This window comes from Cervus canadensis, chromosome 2 (genome assembly GCF_019320065.1).
Source record: "Cervus canadensis isolate Bull #8, Minnesota chromosome 2, ASM1932006v1, whole genome shotgun sequence".
Taxonomy (NCBI): domain Eukaryota; kingdom Metazoa; phylum Chordata; class Mammalia; order Artiodactyla; family Cervidae; genus Cervus; species Cervus canadensis.
In genome coordinates, this window is record NC_057387.1 from 17712806 (window position 1) to 17728210 (window position 15405).

At 43.0% G+C, this 15405-nt stretch overlaps 1 protein-coding gene across 2 annotated transcripts in view; it reads right to left on the bottom strand.

Moving 5' to 3' along the window:
• The window catches only part of LOC122433916 (myomegalin), a 64445-nt gene extending 50167 nt beyond the window's left edge, over positions 1–14278 (bottom strand). The window contains exons 1-2 of one of the 2 annotated variants that reach the window (XM_043456984.1): positions 12700–14278; positions 50–135 (exon numbers count right to left, since the gene is read on the bottom strand). In XM_043456984.1, coding sequence (XP_043312919.1) covers positions 50–135; positions 12700–12827 — 214 coding nt within the window. In that variant the 5' untranslated portion in view covers positions 12828–14278. The remainder of the gene's footprint in view (positions 1–49; positions 136–12699) is intronic. The other variant, XM_043456995.1, reaches the window with a different exon arrangement.
• Between the last annotated feature and the right edge of the window lie 1127 nt (positions 14279–15405).

A 15405-nucleotide genomic window follows, 5' to 3' on the forward strand; every position in this document is an offset into this window, starting at 1 on the left:
GAGACAAGAGGGAACAGTATAAACAAAAAAAGGAAGAACTGTAACCCACCAATGAATCTGGGTGACTGGGAATGAGAGTCCATACTTCTTGGTGGTCTGGGTGGTCCCTTGATGACTTTTCTGTATTGCATACACCTCAAAGAGATACAAAGAAGTAACTCATGATGAAAAATGGGCGTATCACTTTTGCCCTTTCCTTTGAGGTTTTCTCACAACCTCTCTGAGATCAGAGACTTGTGACTTGAAGCAGATGGAAGAGCACCATAGCCCCCTGCTTCCTTAGTCTGTGGACAATGAGAATGTCCTTCTCCCCTTCATCTTAAGAAAAAAAGTACAGCAATTGTCATCTCAAAAGAAATATAACTCCAACAGTTGTATTAAAAGAAATGGTCATAGATCATCATAGGAGCCTTATTGATTACCCATATTTGGTCTTACGGACTGTGGAAACAGAAATTAGAATTGCAGGGAATTAGTTCCATAGGAAAGAGGCCCAAAGGCCCTCTCTGGAGAGACTGTCTGTAGAAGACGCCAGCCTGAGGAATTGGGAATTGAAGCAGGAAGTGACAGTCACACTCAAAGGAGACAGATATTCTACCCTCACTAGGTGATGGGAATTTCAGGAATAGGGCTCCCTGGGGATGGAAAGTTGGGAGCAGACATGGATACAGACCTGGTGGAAATTGTAATGAAGCCAATCATCTTTAACATATCTGGAAGAACTTCCTTCTTCCCCATGCTTTTCTTTTGTGCTTTCTATCAAGAGTTTTCCATGCTTGTGTCTTTGCCACAGTATTTCCTCATATGTACTTTAGTATACTTTAAAAATAGATCTGATTCAGTTATTTTCTTGATTGAACAATCTGTACCTCCATGTACCCTCATTTCTAGTGTATAGCTGGACCAGAAATAGGCTCTGGGATCCTCAAATGGAGACACACCTGCCTGGTCCCCAAGCCTTGGTGCTGGGTCTGGTCAAGGTCTGATACCACCTCCCCCTTTCTCCAGGTGGGTGTACAGCCCTACAGTTTCCCTACAGGGGTTGAGTGCTGTCTCCCTAGCGCTTGCCCTATCTCTCTAAGGGCTCACTCCTCTTTATTTTTATTCCATCCAGTGTGGAAACCCACAGAAATCACTGGATCCTACTGGAGAGAGAGGTCCAAAGGACCCAGATCCCTTCTTTGTTCACCATCCTCCACCTTTGGTTAAAGCCTCTGTATGTGGGGACCAGGCAACCATGGGAAGGAAAGTGAAAGATTCTCTAGGTCTGCTCTACAGACAAATCAACAGGCACTCACAGGGAAATTTGACCTCATGGTCTCATATTTTGAATCACTAAATCCAATTTGTTTCAGACACAAAGACAAATACACTGATCAACTTGAATCTTCACACCAGTTTTCAGTTTGCAGGGAGAGGCACAGCTGAAAAAAGTCAAGAGGTGGTTGCTGACTCCAGCCTCGGGAGCACGCATGATCACTGGGAAGGAGCCATTCTGCTTCCTGTGGTTTGCATGCCACCATGCCAGTCTCATGCCCCTCTGTACACTCTAGATGTTTCCCGCAGGCAGTTCTCCAAAATGCCTCTGATTCTTAAAGGCTCCTCTGCTGTGTGAATTAGCATCCAGGGACAGCCAAAAGTGCTTTTGTAAAAGCTAACAGCTTTTACTTACTGGAGGATATGGGGAGTATGTTTTACCAATCCCCTTCAGAAAGTGCATTGAAAACCAAGTTTAGGCTCCAGATCATGTGCAACAAATTCATTTGGCCACTGTCTTGTCAACTAATAATAACTTAATGCATGGATACATGTTCAAGATTTATAATCAGATGTATCTTTGTAAACAAAGTAATTTTACTTAAATCTTTCAGAACTTAATATCATCAGTACAAATCAAAGTCTTACATGTTTTTAACCCAATGCTTTTTTCAGAATAGCTAAGACTATTTATTGAACATTTAGTATCACATTATCTATTTGTAATAATTTTTTGTTTGTTTTTGAATATATACACAAATCCAAAATGTACAAAAATCTCCTTCCATCTCAGACTCTGAGTCCTTTGTCTTAGTCTGTTTGTGCTATTATAAAAGAATATCATAGGCTGGGTCGCTTGTAGACAGCAGAATTTATTTCTCATAGATCAGGAGGCTGGGAAATCCAAGATCAAGGTACTGACAGATTTGGTGTCTGGTAAGAGCCCAAATCCTGATCTACAGATGACTATCTTCTTTCTGTGTCCTCATATGCAGACGGGTGAGGGAGCTGTCTGGGGTCTCTTTTATAAGGGCACTAATAACCACCCATGAGGACTCCACCATCATGACTCAATCACCCCTCACCCACGGCCCCACCTCCTCATATCATCCATCGCGTTGGGAATTAGATTTCAACATATGAATTTGGGAAGAAACATGAACACTCAGTCCATAGCACCTTCTAATGTCCTTTCCAAAGATAATTACTATTGGTTGTTTTCTGTCATCTCAGAGATTTTTATGCTTTCATAGGCAAATGAAAGAAGGCATCCTTTCCTCTATCTCCCTTTGTAAACAAATGTTAGCATAATATACACACCATTGAACCTGGCCTTTTTCAAATAACTTATTAGGAGCAGCACTTGTTCCAGAGCTCCTTGGAGGGTCCGTCAAAGCCTACATTGCAATCTGATTTCTTCTTCTGCCCAATCCTATGTCCTCATTCTTCCTTTCATAAGGGTTCATCCCTAATAATAATCTTGTACCCCAAACACTGTCTCAGCCTTTGCTTCCAGAAAGTCCAACCTGAGCAGTTTGTAAGTTGCTACAACAATTGTAAAGCCTCTGGAGTCTCATAAGACATTTGAATAACATGTTTAGGGACACACTTCTCGTAAAAGAGAACAAAACATTAAAAATAATTGCACCACACCTCCATTTTGGACAGGAGAATAAGCTTGATATTCCTGTGAATGTTCTTGGTTTAACACCTTCTCAAATTGAATTTTTTTTTTTTCAAATTGAATTTTTTGAGCTGTCTTACGATGCAAAAATGTTGTCTCTCCCTCTAGCTGTAAGCAAGAGAATATTTTCATTTTTTTTCTGATTATACTTTTATGAGTTACACAGGCTTGCATTTTAAAGTCAGGGTTTAGAATTTCACTAGTTAACATTAGATACAAAATGCAAGCCTGGGGGCTTCCCTGGTGGAGCAGTGGATAAGAATCCTCCTGCCAATGCAGGGGACATGGGTTCGATCCCTGGTCGTGGGTTCTACATGCTGCGGAGCAACTAAACCCCAGTGCCACGATTATTGAGCTTGTGCTCTAGAGCCCAGGAGCCACAACTAATGAGCTAACGGGCTGCAACAACTCAAACCTGTGCACCTAGGGCCTGTGCCCTGCAACAAGAAAAGCCACCACAATGAGAAGCTCTCGCACTGTATGGAAGAGTAGCCCCTACTCACCAGAACTAGAGAAAGCCCTCGCAAAGCAACGAAGACCCAGCGCAGCCAAAAATAAAGTAAATTAATTAAAAAGAAATGTAAGCCTAATTTTATTTGCAGAATCAAGAAATGGTTCAATATGATTTTATTCGATACTGGTAAAGCAAGCACCGAACAGCGTTTCATCCGCCAGTCACCACCACTCCCTACTGTCATCCACATGATTGCTTCACTCAGGGTATAGGTGTCCTCGAAGGTCGTACCAACTCATGGGGATATACAAAGATGTCCTAACAGGTACCTTGGCAGTGACAGTTTAAGAGACTCATCCCCTAATCATCCATTTCCAAACGCACCCTTTCATTACATTTGTGCAGCCTAAGAGCATGCCTGCTGTAAATGCTGACGCTGGTCCAACCTTTTCCGGCTCCTCTTTTCCACTCATCCTTCTCCCAGTTTACAAAAGAAAGGCGTATCTCTCACCCATCCCAAATCATGATACACTACCCCAGGGATTAAAAAAAAATCTCAACGTGTACTAAAGAAACAAAGGAACTATTATACAAACCACAGGTAATTTTCATCTTTCTCTGTCTTGTACTTATGGGTGTTAGGTGCCAAGTCAGGTATTCAAAACCACTGCTAGCCCATGCTGAGATATTTTGAATCCTAGTATACTGTAGAGAGGTAGGGCAAATATCACAACAATTTTTATTCAAAGACCTTGCTTCCTTGCAGTATTATTAAAAAAAAAAAAAAAAAAGCTTGGCTCTGAGGCAAAGGTCCTCTGAGAGCAAGGCAAAGAAAATGTAAGTAAGAAATATTTGATAACAACCTTGTGCATGCTTAGTCGCTCAGTTGTGTCTGACTCTGCGACCCCATGGACTGTAACCCACTAGGCTCCTCTGTCCACAGAGTTTTCCAGGCAAGAATACTGGAGTGGGTTGCCATTTCCTACCCAAGGGGATCTTCCCAAACTCAGAGATGAAACCCAAATCTCTTGCATCTCCTGCACTGGCAGATGAATTCTTTACTACCTGATAACAATTACAAATTATCTCATCTAGGACAACAAACATGCACAGCCTGTACCTAATCTATTCATCTATGAATTAGGCTGTGTTAGAATCTATAACATAACCTGGGGGTTCAAACAACTCCAAAATCCCAGCACCTTACACCAATAAAGTTCCATTGTTCATATTTACTCTAGGGTCAACTGAGAGGGAGGGAGAAGGCTATTTGTGCCAGAATGAAAAAGAGTTCTGCAACATCTCAAACCAGGAATTAAACGCTCTAGCCCAGAAGTTACAACCAACACTTCAACTTCCAATGCTTGGGTCAGAACTTTGTGTTACAACCAACCACAAAGAGGATGTGAAATCCTAAAGTAAGCGAAAACAAGGAGCTGGAAATATTGTGACAACAGCAGAAATGCAATCACAGAGCATTTAAGCTATGCCAAAAGCACGCTGGGAAATACCAACTAATTTCAAAAGAGCCATGTCTTCCTGCATCATCTCCATTCTCAGTAAAGGGAAGGGGTTGATCTTCATTCATCATGACTCAGTCTTGTTTCTTAGTTGAATAGTCGGCATGATTTAAAAAATTTGGAAAGTCTTTTACTTCTAACAGATTCAACATTATATCTCCAAGTAAAATAAGTGTGTAGTACGTCCCGAGTCGTGTCCAACTCTGCGACCCCATGGACTATAGCCCGCCACGTTCCTCTGTCTATGGGATTCTCCAGGCAAGAATACTGGAGTGGGCTGCCCTGCCCTTCTCCAGGAGACCTTCCCAACCCAGGGATCGAACCCTGGTCTCCTGCATTGCAGGTGGATTCTTTACCACTGAGCCATTGGAGAAGTTAAAGGCAAATTGGTATTTTATATCTTCCTGAGTAATTGAGAAGAGATTGTTTCATTAATTTTTACTATTAAAATAAAAATAGCAGTGCTGTAACAGAGCAGGAAGAGCACAGCCCTTAGCAGTAGCACTGCTGTGCCTCATCACTCTGCACCCTGTTACTAGGCAACAGGTCTTGCTCAGCCATTGCTCAGCGCCTCAGTGGGTCCTGCCCACAAGCAACCAGCTGTCAGTGAGGGACAGTGAGTTGTCCTGCTAAGCTATTGGTCAGCACTGCACTAGGCCCTGCCCACTGGTAACTGTCAATGAGGGACCACTGGGGAAGTGATTCAGTCAAGGGTCCATGGTGTGATGGTCATCAGGTAGAGAGTAAGGTAAGAGGCAGATGCAGGCCTTCTCCTGCAGGCCCTCCAGTTTACCCAGCCTTGGACCAGCAGATGAGCTGGAGGGCCCAGGGAGCAGACTGGGGACTGCGTCCTGCAGGGCTCCAGAGCCCTCACTAAGGCCCTCCACTAGCCATGGCCCAGGACTTGAGAAGCAGTGAACCTCTCCCCCATCCCTGTCTCATGACCCACTAGCAGTGGCTGTCTATGAGTCACAGTCTGTGAGACCTGGTCTCCCCATTTGGACGGCCTGAGGAGACTGAGGGCCACTTGGGTTGGATGCCTGGCTCCCTCAGGGATGACAGCTGGGCAGGGCATGGGAACCTGGCCCTGAAGGAGCCAACTGAGATCTGCCTCCTCTTAGCCAGGACTGGGACCTTGGAGGGTAAAAGTTGTGCCTTGGGACTTTGCCCTTTCTTGTCAGGACAGAGAATAACATTCATCTGGCAGAGATTTATAGGAACATCATTATCTGACCATGACCTGACCTTGAGAACAAAGGATCTGACACCCAGAAGTCTGCAACAGCTAACCATGCCCATCCCTCACCTTTTGATTTTAAAGGGACGTGCTGACAGCTTTCAGTAACTTTGGGTTCTTAGGGCATGAGCCACCCGTTTGCTTGTATGAATCTGTAATAAACCCTTCTCTGTTCCAGACTCATGTTTAGTATTGATGGGCCTCACTGTGCAGGGGGCACAAGGATGTGCGATTTCAGTAACAATTTATGGTGACTGGGGCAGGACGTCTGTGCCCATGGCAGGCTGACCCTGGCCAGGGGCATCCCCTTCTCAAGTACCCAGCAGCTGCTGGAGTTCATTTTGCTCTGGGGAAATGGAAGGGACTCTCCCTTATAGGCGCCAGCTGCCCCAAGGCACATGGCTGTTTGGAGCAAAGAAACATCCAGAGCTATGGTCCACATTTGGTGTCACCTTGAGTAAGTCACTCAAGCTTGCACAAGCTAGGAATTCTGTCCACTCCATTTGGGCTACTTCCTTTGCAGAAAGTGAGCCATTTTGGGTCTGTTCTCTTTTGAGAGCTAGGCTACTCTGGAGACCTCTGGTAGTGGAAAAGGAATTTCAGACTCACCTTCTCTAATTATCTGTCTGTGTGACTGTAGCTTCTTTGTTGTTTGTGTTTTTGTGTGTATCATTGTGGGGTGGACCACTCTGGTTTGTCCTTCTGTGCGTGGGACCACGTTTGTTATTTGCATGTTGTATGTTTGTGAATCAGGATTTCCACTGGCTAGTTGAGACGTCTTTGAATAATAGAGCTAGCATGTGATGACACCAGGTATCCTTCCCTACTGAGCTGGGTTTCGCCTGTGGTGGAACATTGGTTGGAATATTCTGTTTGCAATGGGTGGAAGTCTCATTTTTTTGGTGCTAGGGAACTGTGAATCTTAGAGACCATTTTGCACTGCATTTGTTTGTTTGGTATTTGATAACACCTGGTATTTGATAATAATCAGAGCTCTATTCCATCTTATAGTCCCCCCCTAGGGTTAAAAAAAAAAATTTTTTTTTTACACTTCATGGCCACTATATTCTTTAGACTCGGGGTGGGGGGCGGGGTTGCGGAATTGGTCAAGATGAAACTTTTTAAATTCCAAAACTGGCCCTTTTTTGTATATGCAGTTGGAGAAAGCTGGCTTGATGAGATACTTTTTCAGAATTCTGACACTGAGAAAACAAAAAATACTTCTAGGAGAAAGCATGACATTAACTAAGTAAAGTTAACTTATTCCTACTGTTATTTCTGGTTTTGTGTTTGTCAGGTGGATTGCCATGACACATGTAGTCATGATTTCCTGGCTTTCAATTTGCATGTTGTTTGCTATCAATAAGAGGAATCTTGGTTTGAAAAAGTTGAGGAAGTCATTGAACTTCACCCCTTTGTTTTTGTCCTGCAGGGATTACATTTTTTTGTGTGTGTTTGTGTTTCTTTAGTGTGTAAGTGTGCCGGCTATGGGAAACTCAAATTTGTTTCCTGAATACAGCTTGTTCAGCTGCATTCTCCAGAACTGGACCATTTTTTGGTTATAATACTTCTGAGTTAATTTGTAAATGATCTCTATTTAACTGACTCAAAAGTAAGCACTTCTGTAAATTTGTAAATTAAATACTTCCTAATATTTAGAAACTTGGCCAAAATGAATTTCAAATCATCATGATCTGGGAATGATATTCAGTACTGAATTGATACCTGGTATTGAAGCTAGCTTAAGTTTGTTGTCTTGCTAAACGTAACACTACTATGTACCTACATTTATTAGAGGTCAAATAAGACAGTAATAACAACAGACTGGTTCCAAATAGGAAAAGGAGTACATCAAGGCTGTATATTGTCACCCTGCTTATTTACCTTATATGCAGAGTACATCATGAGAAACGCTGGGCTGGAAGAAGCACAAGCTGGAATCAAAACTGCTGGGAGAAATATCAATAGATACGGAGATGACACCACCCTTATGGCAGAAAGTGAAGAGGAACTAAAAAGCCTCTTGATGAAAGTGAAAGAGGAGAGTGAAAAAGTTGGCTTAAAGCTTAACATTCAGAAAACTAAGATCATGGCATCTGGTCCCATCACCTCATGGGAAATAGATGGGGAGACAGTGGAAACAGTGACAGACTTTATTTTTTGGGCTCCAAAATCACTGCAGATGGTGACTGCAGCCATGAAATTAAAAAGACGCTTACTCCTTGGAAGGAAAGTTATGACCAACCTAGATAGCATATTAAAAAAGCAGACACATTACTTTGCCAACAAAGGTCCATCTAGTCAAGGCTATGGTTTTTCCAGTGGTCATGTATGGATGTGAGAGTTGGACTGTGAAGAAAGCTGAGCGCCGAAAAATTGATGCTTTTGAACTGTGGTGTTGGAGAAGACTCTTGAGAGTCCCTTGGACTGCAAGGAGATCCAACCAGTCCATCCTGAAGGAGATCAGTCCTGGGTGTTCATTGGAAGGACTGATGCTGAAGCTGAAACTCCAGTACTTTGGCCACCTCATGCGAAGAGTTGACTCACTGGAAAAGACCCTGATGCTGGAGGGATGGGGGCAGGAGGAGAAGGGAACGACAGAGGATGAGATGGCTGGATGGCATCACTGAAGTTGATGGGCATGAGTCTGAGTAAACTCTGGGAGTTGGTGATGGAAAGGGAGGCCTGGCGTGCTGAGATTCATAGGGTTGCAAAGAGTCGGACATGACTGAGCGACTGAACTGAAGACAGTAAAGAAACTGCCTGCAATGTGGGTTTGATCCCTGGGTTGGGAAGATCCCCTGGAGGAGGGCATGGAAACCCACTCCAGTGTTCTTTTCCTGGAGGGCTACAGTCCATAAGTTTCCAATCAGAAAATGCTGGTATGACAAACAGTTCACAATTACTTGCCTCTTGGTTTTCGCTAAAAATTAAGGTGTTTAAGAGTTGAGGATTCTAAAAAAAAAAAAAAGTTGAGGATTCTGATCTAAATTTGTAATTAAAGCTACTAAAAATAAAGGAAAAAATTATCAGTATATAATAGGAGAGTAGGATATATGTGCTGAGTAAAAACACATGAGGAGTTTTATGCATGGTCAGACTGAAATTAGATTAAACTTAGGTAAATGGATTTTGCTAATATATGTGGATAACTTGCAAAAAAAAAATGGAGAAATACTATACTATCACTTTAAACTGAAAAAAAATCAGACTGTAAAATCTTTACATATAACACACAAATGTAATTATGCTAAAATGTGCATAGAAAAATGACAGGAGGGAAATTCTCCACATTTTAATGCTGTCTTTCTTTGAGTGGTGAATGATTCTGTTTTCTTCTTTCACATTTTCTGCATTTATAATATTTATAATAGAAAAAAGGCAAATATTGGACCAGGAATCAATCTTGCAGTGACTAACAGCATGGCATGTTTGGAATTGCAAACTTGACATCAGATGCTGGTCTTTTTACTTTAGAAGGGCAGTCATTCCTAAGGCTTAGATCAATTTCCTAAGGAGATCACCATCAGCTTCAGCATTACACTTCAGTGGTTTCCTCCTGACATACGATTTTGAGATGTGCTTCCTTGTCAGAAAATAGTGGCCTATCTTCTACCAGTTAAGGGTTTCTCCTTTGTTTCCAGAATAAGAACTGCTTCAGAAACTTATACTTCTGGGAAGTTTCCACGCAGCCAGCTCTAGATAAAAATGCTATAACCTAAAGGAGATTTAGTCCCCCAAGATGAGATAATGCCAATATGTATTTTCAGAGGAGGTTCCTTTGAACCTATAGTTATGAGCATTTCAGGTTTCCTCCCAAACCTTCAACTACTAAGCAAAGACTCACATTGGGAGGAGCAACTTGAAGGAAATTGGGTCCGAAGATTGCTAGTGAAGACATAGGTGATGGCAGTATTAACTAACCTCACTGCCTTTATCCTTTAGTCATCCATTTATTAAGTATTTATTGAGTACCAGATCTTGTGCCATAATTTACATAACCTTTAGACTTTATTTATATCGTCTTACAGTGACCAATGATCTCATTTGACCAAGTGACCAAGTATTTTGAAACTATTTGAATTAGTTTCATTTTGTGTGTTGAATTACACAGGAAGTATTTTCAAATGAATGATAAGCCTTCTAAGATTATACTGTATGGGTAAATGTTACTCTATGTCCTGGTATAATCTACCAGCCATAATTCTGGTTGAATCACAGCAACGTGATTAAGCTTCTTTGTCAACACATTGTGATCAGATCTTTACCCTTGCCTTTTTAAGTCTTTAATAGCCAGTTAAGTGGATGCTTTGCAAAAGTGCTAAATCTTCAAGAAGATTCATAGGAAGGACTTTTAAACAAACATAGGTCAGATATATCACTGAATTTGGTAAAAAAATTTATATCAAACTTGTAGGGAAAGCAAACCTTCCCTTTTCACTGGCAGCCATGATGAGCCCTAAGGCTGTCTGCAGCAGAGTCAGCAGAGTGACAAGACAATCTTACAGTGACACTTACCCTGGAAAGGAAAGGGGATTTTGACTGTGCTATATGTCGGTATTCAGGAATAAACAGTGAAAGAGGAACTGTTAGCTGCTTAATTAAGACAGTTATGCAGTACTAGCTTCAGAAAAATCTGGTTTTCATAAAACACAATGAAAACCTAAACTCAGTATTGCTTACTTTGCCTTCTGAAATAGCACAGCTCTATTGGCAGCATGAAGGTCAAGGAAAAAAGGCAGAAAACTCAGGGGCGAACTGTGACTCCTTTAGAGAAAAACAGGAACAACCCTGCATTATCAAATACCACTTTTGCCAGGGCCTTTGTGACATGCATTGTTCTTGCCCAAGTTCTGGCATCTTATCATTTTAAGAAGCATAACAAAAGGATTGGTTACTGGTGGACTGTACGTAAACTGGTGTATATGGTTATAATGTTTATGGATTTTGTCTGTAATATTACTGATTTGGATCTGTATTCTCCAGATATGCAGGAGCAGTTCCCCTCAATTTACTCTGACCTACAGCAGTTTGGTAAATTATACTTCTGTGAGTCTGACTATCTGGACGCAAGTTTCCCCAAGAGTGTCAGGTCCAAAATGTTTTATCAGGCTTATTCTCCTTAAATGCTTATACAAGATTCGAATTAAGGAATTGGAAACACAGGAATATGTCCAACTTGGTATCCATTCCCCAAATCAAGGTAGGACTATGCTGCACTTCAGCAGGAAGCAGCTAGACCATTTGTCACTCCATTCCCTCTAAGACTTGGGGAAGGATGAAATGGAACTGGAGGTTGAAACAAGCCAATCTAAAAACTGAGTTCCTCTGCCCAGTTTAAACATATCCACGTGTTACCCTCAAGATTAAGGATTATCAAAGAAAAGGGAGGAATTCCAAGAGCAGGATGAGCACAGCCCTTAGCAGTAGCACCTCATTACTGTGCACCCTGTTAATAGGCAACAAATCTTGTTCAGCCATTGCTCAGTGCCTCAAGCATGGGCCCTGCCCATAAGCAACCAGCTGTCAATGAGGGACAGTTAGTTGTCCTGCTAAGCTATTGGTCAGCACTGCACTGTGCCCTGCCCATCGGTAACTGTCAATGAAGGACCACTGGGGAAGTGATTCAGTCAAGGGTCCATGGTGTGATGGTCATCAGGTAGAGAGTAAGGTAAGAGGCAGATGCAGGCCTTCTCCTGGAGGCCCTCCAGTTTACCCAGCCTTGGACCAGCAGATGAGCTGGAGGGCCCAGGGAGCAGACTGGGGACAGTGTCCTGCATGGCTCCAGAGCCCTCACTAAGGCCCTCCACTAGCCATGGCCCAGAACTTGAGAAGCAGTGAACCTCTGCCCCATCCCTGTCTCTCTGACCCACTAGCAGTGGCTGTCTATGAGTCACAGTCTGTGAGACCTGGTCTCCCCATTTGGACGGCCTGAGGAGACTGAGGGCCACTTGGGTTGGATGCCTGGCTCCCTCAGGGATGACAGCTGGGCAGGGCATGGGAACCTGGCCCTGAAGGAGCCAACTGAGATCTGCCTCCTCTTAGCCAGGACTGAGACCTTGGAGGGTAAAAGCTGTGCCTTGGGACTTTGCCCTTTCTTGTCAGGACAGAGAATAACATTCATCTGGCAGAGATTTACAGGAACATCATTAGCTGACCATGACCTGACCTTGAGAACAAAGGATCTGACACCCAGAAGTCTGCAACAGCTAACCATGCCCATCCCTCACCTTTTGATTTTAAAGGGACGTGCTGACAGCTTTCAGTAACTTTGGGTTCTTAGGGCATGAGCCACCCGTTTGCTTGTATGAATCTGTAATAAACCCTTCTCTGTTCCAGACTCATGTTTAGTATTGATGGGCCTCACAGTGCATGGGGCACACGGATGTGCAATTTCGGTCACAGTACTAGATACTGTAAATCCCTATTCATATTTTCACTTGGTTGCAAATCTGCAATCATTTCTGTTTCTAACTGGTGTTAGTAGATTCCACTGTAAAACTGCTACACTAACGGTCATTAAAACTTTTTTTAGCTCCACACTTACCTGCTAGAACCGGCTACTGGAAGGACAGACCAAAGCGGTAGCTCTGGGACTGACGCGGAGGAGTCTTCGTGCTCCGACGGTATCCCTCGGCAGACCGCTGGCGCCATCCTGTGATCTCTTATGCACATCGCGACCGTAGCTCGCCAGAGACTGGGGCCAGGGCTCGGGGATGCGGCGGCGCAGAGGCTGGCAGGGTGCACGCGTTCTGCAACCTCTCCCCAAAGTCCCAAGACAAATATTTGCTTCCCCAGAGTCAGCCAGTGCAAAAAATCAGCTCTGGTCGGGTCGGCGGACAGGGACGGCCTTGTCCCGCTCTCTGGCCCAGCGGCGGCGGCGCCAACCCCCGGCCGCCTGTTGCGATTGCGCTCTCGGCCGCCGTCTGGCGCTGGGGTTGCCAGGGGGCGCGGGGCACGCGAGAGTTTGCTGGCGGCCGCGGCCTCGGCTGAAACCTGGTCCAGGGTTCACCGGAAGGGGAGGAGCGCTAGCCGTCTGGGCGAGACCTAAAGAAAAAGGCGGCTGGCTTCGGCGGCGGCAGCAGGGAGGGAGCAGGTGGAGAGTACGAGGCGGCTGTCCAGTGGAGCACTGATGACTTCCCTGCTGGTTCCGTCACCATCAAGAGCCAGGAAGGGACCCTCGGCCGGGAGAGTGTGCAGGCTGCTGGGCAGGGAGCCCCTAGGCTCTTCACAGGCTGCTCTCAAATACTTTTGGGAACTGTGGAGCTTCTCCCGCAAGGGTCCAAGGCCTGTCTTTTCCGGAAGACGTTTCCGGGACTGAGAACAAGGCCCCAGAGCGGACTGAGGCAGCTGGCTGGGAGAGAGGAGGGAGGTTGGGTTTTTTTTTCCTTCGCTTTCGGTCTCAGCAGGGACAACACCCAGGGCCAGTTGGATTTACGAAGGCTTCATAGCCCTTGGGCCCTTATCTTATATTCCCCAGGGCTAGACCTAAGCACTGTTATGGAGCTGAACAGGCAACCAGGTGTGGAGAAGAGTAGTTGTTTCTCACCTTCCAGCCTGTAGGGAGGGCCCTAAACTCATTTGGGGATCACGGGAGCTTCTGCTAGAGTCCAGGCCCGCTTCAGAACACACAGGAGGTTCCTAGTCTGAGAAGGAATCTATGTACCAAAATATACATACCATTTTAATACTTCTGTATCGAATGTTGCTGATAGTTGTGTACATTTTCTTTCAAACTTAAGTTTATTAAAGGAGTAACTTTAAATTTTCTTTCAAAGAACCAGATTATGGTTTTAATTAATTGTTTTGGGGGAGTGGGGAAGTCTGTTCCATTGATTTCTATCCTAATTTATTTTTTCTGCTTTCCTCGGGTTTATTCCTTTATTAACTTTTAATAGCTTTTAATTCATTGTTTTTAATAGTTCTTATTTTCTCATAAATGCATTTTAAAGCTCTGAATTTTCCTCTGACCTCTTCATATAGGTTTTAATATGTAATGTTCACTTTATTTCTAAGGAATATATAATTTTTATTTTGATATCTTCTTTAACTATGTGCTTTTCCCCAACAGTATAGATCAAGGATCGTATTTTTAGTTATTTCATTGCATTATGATTAGTAAATATATCTTGTATGGCTTCAGTTTTTTCAGCACTTGTTGAGTTTTCATTTGTCATCTAACACATGGTCAGTTTCTAATCAGTTTTGCATGTGAATTTCAATATAATGTACTCGGATAAAAATGGTGCAGGTGTAGTACACTTATGATTGATCTTGTTAACTATGCTCTTCAAATCCTCTGTATCTTCAAATAAGTTTTTGTTGACTTAGTCTTAATTCCTGAGAAAGATATATCTATACTAACATAATTAACACTTGATTGTTGACTTATTTTAAATCTTTGTGTATGCACTCGTGAGGATATGCATGTGTGTGTACCTGTGTTAGATGCAAACAGTTTTTTTACATTGTATAATTTAAAAGCTTTGTCCTCCCCACCCCCCAACACACACAATTAGCAAATGGGTTTCATATTCAACTGGAAGTTTTCTTCCTACAGTCACCTTTCAAGTGCAAACGAACAGTTCTTGTTGTTGTTCTTGTTGTTCAGTTGCTAAGTCCTGTCTGACTCTTTGCAACCCCATGAACTGCAGCATGCCAGACTTCTCTATCCTTCACTATCTCCCAGAATTTGCTCAAACTCTTTTCCATTGAATCAGTGATGCCATACAACCACTGCATCCTCTGTCGCCCCCTTCTCTTCCTGCCCTCAATCTTTCCCAGCATCAGGGTCTTTTCCAGTGAGTCGGCTCTTCACATCAGGTGGCCAAAGTACTGAAACTTCACCTTTAGCATCAGTCCTTCCAGTGAATATTCAGGGTTTATTTCCTTTAGGATTGACTGGTTTGATCACTGCTTAATGGATTTCTGTTTTTCTGAATATTAAATATTTAGTACTAAATTTTTAGTACTTTATAAGTCAACTTTTATACATATACATTTTGTATGTACAGGTGTATTTAAACTTACACTTTTCTAACTTCTAGAATAATAATCTATATCCTCCTCCTGAGTATAACGTAAATATTAGTTAGCTTGTTTTATTTCTCTTCATTCTCACCCCCCACCATGTCAATATTGTCTGGAATTTGAAGTCCAGATTTCCTTTTTAATTTTTAGGATCTAGACCAAAAGAATCTATATTCGAGGTCACTAATGGTTTTGAACTCTTGTTTTTTTAAAATAGTAGATA